This window comes from Amblyomma maculatum, chromosome 10 (assembly GCF_055883805.1).
Source record: "Amblyomma maculatum isolate TAMU_Amacu chromosome 10, ASM5588380v1, whole genome shotgun sequence".
NCBI classification, from domain to species: Eukaryota; Metazoa; Arthropoda; class Arachnida; order Ixodida; family Ixodidae; genus Amblyomma; species Amblyomma maculatum.
In genome coordinates, this window is record NC_139353.1 from 157,935,842 (window position 1) to 157,946,798 (window position 10,957).

The 10,957-nt window shown below is 45.6% G+C and overlaps 1 protein-coding gene across 1 annotated transcript; it reads right to left on the reverse strand.

Moving 5' to 3' along the window:
• Positions 1-3,746: 3,746 nt before the first annotated feature.
• LOC146177764 (neprilysin-4-like) lies at positions 3,747-10,369 on the reverse strand. Its single transcript, XM_084581633.1, has 3 exons — positions 10,298-10,369; positions 7,683-7,868; positions 3,747-3,935 (listed from the first exon to the last, which is right to left on the reverse strand). Exons 1-3 carry the CDS (start codon positions 10,367-10,369, stop codon positions 3,747-3,749), a joined length of 447 nt encoding a protein of 148 aa, XP_084437759.1.
• Between the last annotated feature and the right edge of the window lie 588 nt (positions 10,370-10,957).

The following is a 10,957-nucleotide window of genomic DNA, read 5'->3' on the forward strand; positions in this document are numbered from 1 at the left end:
TATGACTAGCAGCTTACCGGTATCGCTCAAGAGGAAAGTATACATCAGTTGCATCTTGCCTGTACTCACTTATGGGGCTGAAACGTGGAGGCTAACCAAGAGAGTTCTACATAAGTTGAGAAAAACCCAGACGGCTATGGAACGAAAAATGGTAGGGGTAACATTAAGAGATAGAAAGCGTGCAGAGAGGGTCACAGAAATAACTCAAGTTACCGACATTCTAGTGGAAATTAAGAAGAAGAAATGGACATGGGCAGGACATGTAGTGCGAAGAGAGGATAACCGATGGTCGCTGAGGGTAACAAACTGGATTCCAAGGGAAGGAAAGCTTGGCAGGGGGCGCCAGAAAATTAGGTGGGCGGATGAGATTAAGAAGTTCGCAGGAGTCAAGTGGATGCAGCTAGCACAGAACCGGGTTAAGTGGAGAAATATGGGAAAGGCCTTCGCCCTGCAGTGGGTATAATCAGGCTGATGATGATGATGATGCTAATGACTAATAATGATAATTATTATTGACTTAATATGACGTAGAATGACCAAGCCTCGCCACCAAGGGGTGGCGAGGCTTGTCAAGCGGTCGTAACGACTGCTTTTATCTTGCCGCCCTCAGTTTTTTTGTAAAGAAAACTGGAAATAAACTGATTGATTGATTGAATATGTTAAACTACAACTTGTAATGACTGCAACTGCATTCTAAAGCATTCTACATGGTATGTACGTTACATAATAATGTTTACCTGTTTCAAGAAAAGCATGAGGGAGTTGTATGAGCTCACATGTACTGCCTCTGCAAACCAATTCATCGTCAGTTTCCGAGCCTTTATAGAGCAAAGCCCTATCAGGTGCTCCAGAGCGCAGAAATGTTATTCTAGTGACTAAAATGTCGAAGGAAAATAGTAATATACACAAGCACAGCCGTGTGAATGATACTTCAAACTTGACGGCCTGATCAGCCGTAAAAGTGTAGTTACAAAATAGATCCATGCTAACAATGCGATTATGCGATTTAAACCTGCGTTTACGAGGGAAGTTGATGCTTAATTGGGACGAGGAAGTGGACGTTTTTATTCATGCTCTGTCCCGTTTTCGTCATCCGCTTCTCTAGGTAAACGATGAAATCTCGTCATACGGTTTCTACTGCGGGAGGACACAAAAACCAGAAAAGGTGATATCTTTTTCCATCTCTCTCTTCTTTGTTTTCTTACATACAGGCGCGATATTACTAGAAATCAGAATGAGGGATGCCACTTCACTAAGCAGAGTAACATATACCTAAAGCGCGCTACTTCGCCGACCCTCTTACGGTAGTTTTTCACGGTGGCCGCTAGGTGCCGAGAAGTGATGTGGTGTAGCAAAACCGGCAGAGGGCACTACAACGTGCTCGGTAAGCCTAATCCGAGACCTCCCAATATCTGACCATATTGCAAGACCTAACTACAGATTATAAAGACAGCCACCGCTGTTTTTCGAAACCCTGTAGGAGTATCCCGAGAGAGGACGAAAGGCTCCTTATCAAACGTTTTACAATCTGTGCCCAGCTTTCTTGAAACACTGCAATGCATTCTTTGATGGAGGCTACAGCCTGTGTGAGGGCGACCTTCTTAGGCCTTCTCGGATGGTCTGAGCCTTCCCAGCCAATTCCCACCGTTCCCAATCCTTCATCACCCACCCTTCTGGGGAGGACTAGGAGGCAGCACTGCTCAGCTGCCATTATGTGCGGTCCCAGAGCACCTTGGTAGCCAGTGCAAGAGCGGCATTAGTTACCACTTGGGCTCTGGAATAGGAGCTTCACCTAATTTGTGAGGACCTGGGCTAATAAGGCCTGCGCCCAAACAGCTCCTTGTCGAAAACAAATAAATGTTTGTCACCACAACCACCGGTGGAGGCAGCACAACTCGCGCTGTTACGTCCTTCGGCGTCGATTTCCCGAGGCCGAAGCACTCGAAGAGCTGGCTTCTTTTTTAAAGCGCCCTCAACAATTAGTTGCGTGGTACAAATGAATTAATGGAACTTTAGGTTGTTTAAAGTAATGGCTTTTTCTTTCGGACCAACAGTAACACCCAGAAAAAGGAGCACGCAATAAGCCTAACCAAGACAAAACCTCTTCCGGCAAATCCCAACTTCCCATGTTCTGTGCGAGCGGCGACCAAACAAGCCCGCCAATTTAGCGGGCCTCATACGCCCACCTGATCCTGTATCGCCCGCAGCTACATGTTAAACATCCGTAAAAACAGCATGCAGCTCTGGGCTACTTTTTGCTTGCTCTAACCGTGGAAATAAACCATCAGAACTGGCGCAGCACTTTTAAAATATTTGTAAATAACCATCGTCTGTACATATAATTGCCAGGTACGGACTCTTCGTTAGCCTCTGAATAGTTCATTGATTTCGTAATGATGCGAGACAGAAGAAGAAGCGGAGCGTAGCGTAGTGGTTGTTTTTTAAGTTTTCCGCTGACCATTGACACAGGTGGAAAGTGCACAGCATATGGCCTGCGTTCAGAGCAATGTTTGCGATACCCTCCATGAGCGCAGATAGCACAACAGGTGCTATCTCCTCACCCCCCCCTCCCCCACCCTTCGTGTCTTACCGCAGATAATATAAAAATGCGCGCTTCCTTGCAGTTCCAGAACACCAGCTTTAACGCAGCAGTTTCGTATGCAGGTGTACGCCGCAGAGGTGTCAAGTTAGCACTTAGAGTGACGACTCTGTCTTAAGGTAAAAGCTTAGCACGTCGTAATTTTTATTCCAAATTAAAACTCCAACTATGGCGAGCTATGTGAGTGCGCGCCGTCGTAGAATGTTTTATGCTGTACGCTTTGAACCACTTAGCGACGTTACGACTTTGGGCCAAAAACTACCCAGGACCAAATTCAAATTTCATCACGCAGCATTCATCAAAGCATCCATGCTGTGCGCAAAAATATCTTCAGTCTCAAGGACACAGCTGTCCGTAATTCTATAGGCAGGATAAAAGTGAACAAGAAGAGCTCGGGATGGAGCAGATCACTAACCCGTAATAGGCTTTCATCCTTCATTATGCTGATTATTGTAGTACTTAGTATAGAACATATAGTAAGGTTTGTTGATACTTAATACATATAAACCGGTCAAAATATAATGCAGTACTATCCGTAACGGTGCAGGCCTATAGAGCAGCGTTTGGTCGGTTAATTTTGAACAAATAATTACGTAGTAACAATTATACATGTCCCATCAACCAGGTCTCTGCTCACAAGTGTAGTACAGTGCACAATTCGACACTATACAAATGTTGCAGGGAGCGAATATCTTGGCGGTGCTGTGAGACAAAAGCAACGCAGAGTGCTAGAGAATATTGTCATTCCCGGCGTACCAAATAAATTTTAGCTGCTTTCATCTCTAGTATAAAATGAACTGATTTGTGTGTGTACAAGGGTAAAATAAATGAAAATATTTGACATTTCCAGAGCCACTCTGAGTAATCCTAACCTTGCACTGCAACAATACTTTGATGAACGTCACAAAGGCACTGTATCATTAGGCTTAATTCCATAAAGAATCTGTCGCCCTTTCTAGAGGCGTCTTTCAGTTACAAGGTAAGGTTGAGTTCAGTGATGCTTGCTGTAAATATAAAAGTTCAAAGGTAATTGTCCCAGAACAAAAGAAACCTTAGCGTCGCCGCGCAACTCCACAGCCACGGACAACGAGGCACACTGACTTAAGAAACCCGCACACAACCGAAGACGTCGAAGAAGCCAACTATCTCAGCCGAAGAAGGTGCACTTCTGATCCGGGTTCATGTTGGATCCGAGGGGACACTCGAAGGTTCTGGCGAAGGGCGCAAAGTTTGCCATCACCTTGTTGCAGTCACCGCCGTAGAGGTTGTCGGAACTCGTCTTCGCGCAACTTGGAAGGCACGCGGTGATGAAGAACACCTTCTCCTCGGTTAGCTCCTGCGACGCAAGAGGTCCAAAAATGCTTCAAAAATGGCAACCGCCGCCATCACGTGTGCTGACTCCACAAAGGGAAAGTTATTCAAAGCAAGCAATAATTACAGAACCCTCTGCTTTCTTCATTAAGCCAAATCTTACTAAAATGGTTCATTCGAAAATCTGTCAGGGCCTTTATCATCGTTGTAGTAGTAATAGTGGTAGCAGTAGTAGTAGTAGTAGTAGTAGTAGTAGTAGTAGTAGTAGTGGTAGTAGTAGGGGTAGCCGACACCACGTGTCGGAAATAATCGGGGGCTGCATAAAAATTATCGTATCATGGTAATTTGTGGTTCTAGTGATTGACGACTGATTGGTGTGTGACGGGCGATAATGAGGGAATGAAATTGTTATAATTATTGAAAACTGAAAACAATTATAAACTCGGAAAAATGAGTTCTAGACGCAAAATATGCAGATTGAAAGACGAATGCTTGATGATACTAAATAAGAAAATTGAGAGTAAATTTTTGGTCAATAAATAGTTGGGATAAGTGAAAACAAAAAATAAAAAACGCGTACAAAGCTGTCAAATAGCAATAGATTGGGAAGCCAATGGTTCATGATACTAAATATCCGCCTATAAAAATAAAATTTAATACAATAAAGAGCAAGAAAATTAGGGGCTTAAGCTTCGCCTCAAGAGAAGACAGGAATCTCCTTTAAACGAATCTTTATTTATCGATTTTTATTTTTTTAATTCATGTAATTTATAATTTTTATTACTGTAATACCAGTACACATCCTAAGCATACGTTAATAAGTCATACCAACCACAACGTGTTAAGTTAGGGCCCCTCTAACACTCCTGGTACAAAACGGCCCTTCCTGGACAATGCGCTGTTTGCACGTCCGCCATGCTGAGGACCTCGGTTCGAACCTCAATGGCGGGAAGTTTACTTGATCGAATATATTTCATAGCTTTTTTTCGAATGTTGGGTGTTTGAATTTCTCGCAAAAGAGGTAATGTGGTTGTGACGTCATAGCCATGTCGAACAATTAGGATATGTCCACAGGAATAATTTCATCACGCTGGTGCCGACGACTACTACTAACTACTACGACGACACCGGCGACATCTGTACTGAACAAGCTGTGTACGCTTCGCGTAAGAAAACATCAATGTTTGTGAAACGCTGACGGGTGTGCAAAACTCAAGCCCTTTATGGCTGGTATTTAAATCTCCTCTAAATTATTTCACTCTTGCTAGCCGAGTAGCTGCCAAATGACGATATTCAGAGGCCCCAAAGGGAAGCTGAAATGCTTTTTTGAAAATTTTCCGAGATGCGCTCATTAAATTATATGGAAGTTGTAGAGTAAGCTCCGAAATAATTTCGCGCTTCCATATAAAGTTATGACGTAACTTATTATAAAATTTGTAACAATTTTCAGTCTTTTTCTCACAGAACTGTAGCAGTGTGGAGAAGCTAGACAATGACGTCAATATGGCTGACATTTAAAATTTCAACATCTTTTGTCCAATTCTTTCTGCGAGTCATCTGATGCCGTCAAACGACACCTCGCGACCTTTACCTTCGTTGGCGTTGGTCTTCTTCTTCAGAACGAACGTTTCCGCGTTGGAAATGCATAATCGCTAGAACTGAAGTCATCACTGGTGTGACCACTTGTCACACCGTGTACTGCGGAGAAGCCTGAACGAAGAAATAGCCTTATTAAGCGATTACGTCTTGAATTTAAATGCTAGCGCCAAACGGCTTGGTCTGAATTAACCTTAGCCATTACACATTCGACTCTTTTATATTAGTTGAATTCTGAAATCTCTTCAGTTTCCATTTAAGACCTTTGTAACTTTCGAGGTTCAATATACAGCACCGGCTGAAATATGGTGAAAAACTCCAGCAGTGATTGAGAATAGCAAAACTTGGATAATTAAACAATTGGTTGTAACAACTAAGCCTTTAATTTTCTTGTTTTATTCCCCTATTCCACCGTCGCACGAGTGGTGTCGAAAATCTGAAATTTATTTTTCCCCTCCGTTTGTGTAAATGTAGGAAATTCGCATGAAATGGAGACGCCTATCTACCAAACCTAGGTTATTATTATGCAGCCTTGATAGTTTTGTTTGTGTTAACAGCGCTGTTTTTTCTGCAGCTGCCATGTCCGCAGTGTGAAAATACGTTCTCATCTTTTCTAACCTTGAACCCATGAACTGGAAAGACGAAAATGGAGTGGTACAGTACCGTAAAAAAATGGGCAAATGCAGTACAGCCAAATTCGGCAGTCACTTTCTTTAATTCGGTTTTGTTGTCAGGACAGAACATGTCCGTATTTTCCCCGTAAAGAAACAAAATATATTGTGTAAAGAAGGCATGCATACCCTTGTCATTCATTGGCGCAAAGCCAAGCAGTTTCGCGGAAATTGCAATGAAATTTAAAATAGATCCGGATAATATACAACTGTATGCTGAATTTCATACGCTTTTAAATGCAGTTTTTGGTGCAGTACGTTTACGACGAGGACAAGAGGAGACACAGACACGGATGGGAACGGGCCGAGGAGATCCATCCCAATTTGTGTAAATGGCGGCACCGGGTTCAGTAGCCCAGTTGGTTAGATCGGCGGCATCTTGCGTCGCTTGCACTCACGGCACGTTTTCACGTAGTTGGGAACGTCGGCAGGCAGTCGCGGCCAGTATAACTTCTCCCGGATTCGATGCAACGTGCGCACAAACCCGAGATGTCCTGCTGTTGGCTTATCGTGCAACGTATTAAGAATTTCAAGCCTTACGCTTTTAGGCACAAGAAGCAGCAGCGCGGTCTTTTTGGGAGCAATGCTCTTCTTCACGAGGGCGTCATTGCTTCATGCGAGCGACAACTGACGCCTAGCATAATTCTTAGGTTGCGTTTGTTGGTTACTTTTTCGTTCTTGCGCTGTATTTTCGTGTATTAAGTTTCGATTTATGAAGTATATTTTTAGATTCTTGTTCAGCAGTTAATTTATCGTACTTTTTCTGCGCTTCGTTGGTTCTGAATTTTATATTTAATTCTAGTCTGCGTAGGTTTACAGTTGCTACCTCCCTCCATCTATGCTTTGGAATGGGGCCTATAAGGTATTCTGAAAAAATAAACAAACTCAGCGGTAACCTTCAAACTTGAATGATTGAAACTTGACAAAAATTTCACCTCGTCGTGAGTCTGACAAATATCGATTTCTAACCTTATTCGAAAAAGGCAACAATCACAGTTAATTTGGCCAGTTTTGCAAATTAGGTCTCCTTGGACTCCCAAAATTGTACTTCATCGGAATTTGCCCAGTATTGGCGTGTAACATAATTTGCGTGTGGCTGACGCAATGGTGCATTCCAGATATGGGCGGACCACTACGAAAATTTGGTTTCTTGACCACAAAGACTTTACTGCTTCCAAATTTGACCGCTACAAAGGGCAACTAAACAATTTTATTAAGCAACGAAACGCCGAACTCAGAAGAGAACAAGGGATGGAACTATCAACCTTTCACAATTATCCGCATTAGTGGAGAACTGTGCCTCTGTGCTAATTTATTTAACCCTGAACATTGTTGTGGCTTAAAGCTAGCCTCCTCTATATCGATTTCTCTAAGTAGACCTGCACCTCAAAGCGCCACTATATATATCCCAGAAACGACCAACGAGGAATTCATCCTGGCAGGTGCATAAAATATCATACAACCAGTTACCCCCATCATGCTTGCCAAGTTCTGAGGCCACGTACGTCTGACAGCTGGGAGTCGTTTTCGTGGAGCTCTCGCTGAAATGCAGCGAAGGCCACCTCTAGCGCCGGTACTTCGGGGAAGATGCTCGCATTCCTTCGCGGCAGGCAGCCAAGAACCCGCCCTTTGTAAACGGGCTTCACAGCCTCTGTCAGCCAAGAGGTGACGATGTTCCCGCTTGGGTCCACCTGAGGCGATGAGAAGTGAAATTTGTAACATAACGTCCTTCACAGCTCTTGCCAGACCGATGGCATGGATGAAAACGCTAGGCGGTTGTGTTGTGTTTTTTCAATACTCTTAATTCATGCACATTTCACTACTGAAACATTCAGGTCCAGCAGGCATCATCTGAAAGAAGTGCCACAACAGGCACAATTATCCGTCAGGGCAGGTTAGTGCACTTGAACATACTTCTCTGAGCTGCTCTAGTCATTTTAGCTGCATAGAGCAATGGACTAGATTGCCATATTCCTCATGACCACACACACACACACACACGCACGCACGCACGCACGCACACGCACACACACACGCACATACACACGCACACACACACATTTTTTTTGCTCATCTTCGTGCAGAGGCGACTAAATAAGGTAGTTCGGTATGTGTAACTATTACCTCGCAGCCTATTTTTTCGACCTCAACTCATGTTGCGAGAGCAACATGAATTGGTTATGCCAGCAAGAGGCTCCATTTCACTGTCGACTGACAGAGTCCGTCTATTACCGAACCCCGCATAGAGAACTTAGGAATACATTTTTGCCCGAAATCTTTTTCTAAATCTTGAAAGAAGGGCATACATTTGACCGTAGGCAAGCTCCTTCGACAAGTATATACGGCCGCTTCGAAGGATCCATTGAAAACACATTCAAAAGGAAAAAGGAACGGCCACATTGGCCTTTATTTTCGTAAGGCGCGTTTACGTGTTCAACCTAGCCTTCTTCAGGCTTATTTGCAGCAGAACATACTCTTAATAAGATGAAGCCATTAGGGCAACATAAATATCACTCGTGTTTTACCGTATTTACTCCATTCCAAGCGCCTCTTTTTTTCATGGTCACGTTCTACAAAGTGAGGGTGGGTGCTTAAATTTGAAACTATAAAATGCCCCACCCACTCCATGTTTTCGTTCCGATATCTTGACGTAACCTGTACGAGAAATAACCATTTATTTGGCAAACAAACTTGTCAAACATCGCGATTGCAGTACAATGGAAGCTCAAGCAGTGGCAGCCCTCTTCAAACTCACACTGTCTTCCGTTACGAATGCCAAACGATTGACATCAAACAAAGCAACGCGGGCTCACGGTGCGTGCGAAACCTGCCCACGTCCGGCGAACGGCCGCCGATTCCGGCTAAACGTAACAACATGCTGATAGAGTAATTGAGTTCGCTTTAGGTCGGCTTTTGGCTTCCTGCGCCGCCAGCCCGTGCAGTGTCAGAACGCTGCAACAAAAGTGCAGATCGCACCTCAGGTCTCCAACAGCTCCGTCTCTATTGAGTGAGCGAGAGCACGAGAGACCACCGAGTGTAGAGCGAGGCTTTTGCTGCACGCGACCGAGCGTTGCATCCTACACAATCAGCGTTCCGGCCCCGCCGGGGTGGCGCAGTAATTATGGCGCTCGTCTACTGTTCCCAAGGAAGTGAGATCGAATACCGGCCTCGGCGACCGCTTTTCGATAGAGGTGAAAAGCATGGCGCCCGTGTTCTGTGCGATGTCAGTGCAGGGGCTGCGTTTGCCTTCGAGCAATGCGGACGCATTTGACATGGGCTCCGTCAACGTTTGCTCGTCGCGGCGGAATATCAACCTGAACCGACCTGGACTCCATCGGACACAGTCAGTGAAGGTGTTGTGCACCTCTACGAACCATTTTTCGGACATTTCCATCCACTGGAAGCGAGTTTAAAAGCTTTGCCTGTCCGCCAGACGCGGCATCGCCGCCGCCGCCTGTTAGGCTTAATGCCGCTGGCTACTCATCGCCTCATTCCTCTTCGAGTCTACATCATCCAAGATTGAGTATCCCGTCGAAGGCGAAGACATTTCCCCACAAGAATTCGAAAATGATCCAGGGTGGTCCCATGTCGTCCGGGTCCGCAACAACAAAGCAGTCGTCGTCAAAAGACGCGTAGGAGATAGAGAGAGCAGAACTTTTTATTTATTCCAGCGGATGAAGACGCTCCGGCCCTCCATCGCTTGGGATGGATGGCGGGTGCCCCGCCTCAGACGCAGGCCGGCAGACGTTATTGGTCGGCGGCGTCCCAGGCCAGCTGGGTGGCGGCTAGCTGGAGCCCAGGGTCCGAGCAGCGCAGCATGGTCTCCCAGAGTTGCGGCGTCAGATTTAGACCCCTCCCGGGAGTAAAAGGGCAGTCCCAGAGGATGTGTTCGAAGGTCCCTCTTGAGTCACAGTTTACACAGAATTCAGATCTTTCTCCTGGGAGCATATGGCTCACCAGGAGCGGGTGTGGGAATGTCCCAGTCTGAAGGCGACGCCAGGCGACGGCCTACCTGCAATTTAGGGTAGGGGCTGGTGCAGCAGCCACCCGTCTACTGAGTCTATAATGCTGCAGAAAGGGGGGGACTTGAGCGGGGAGCATGGAGTGTGCCAAATCGTACACAGAAAGACGCGTAGGAAGAGTCCAGCTCCCGGGCAGGTCCAGGCAAGCCAGCCCAATCGCTGCAAGGCATATCTACTCCACTCAAAATCTAGAAGCATGCTCCACTTCCCCGTTTACCAACTTCAGATTTCAAAATCGTATACCGCCCGGATAGTCGCCTCGACCTGCGTCTCATGAACGACGGTGCTCTTCTCCCTTTCTCTGCACTGGCACAGAGATTGACTATGCAGAAGCTCGGGCCCAGGACAAGCTCCGACTGAACCCTTGCAATAACTCATTCACCTGAGTACACCTTCAGAAGCCCCAATGAAGCGCTATGTCCAGATTCAAGAACTTCGAATTCAGGACCAACAGTACCCTGTTAAAACATACGTCGCTGCCCCTGACAACGCCGTCAAAGGGATATTCTACAACGCAGTTTATAACCAGACCCGAGAAGAAATCTCCTACCTCGTGGCACTGAACTCTAGCCGACACTTCGATCGCCGAAGCCCGCCAACTAAGACACACCAAGTCCATATTGGTTACCTTCATCGACACCATGGAGGTTCCTAAACAGCTCGTTTTTTTACGGTACCCTCTACGCATATAACACTTTCAAGGCGAAAGCTGAAGCATGCACTAACTGCCGCAAGCCAGGCCATCATACTGATGTGTG

Excerpts from the sequence above, each read along its gene's own strand:
- LOC146177764 (XM_084581633.1), bottom strand. The coding sequence starts at position 10,369 with ATGCCTTGCAGCGATTGGGCTGGCTTGCCTGGACCTGCCCGGGAGCTG. Across the intron at positions 7,869-10,297 it reads CTTCCTACGCGTCTTTCTGT|GTGGACCCAAGCGGGAACAT; the intron begins GTACGATTTGGC and ends TCATCGCCTCAG. Across the intron at positions 3,936-7,682 it reads ACGACTCCCAGCTGTCAGAC|GAGCTAACCGAGGAGAAGGT; the intron begins GTACGTGGCCTC and ends CTTGCGTCGCAG.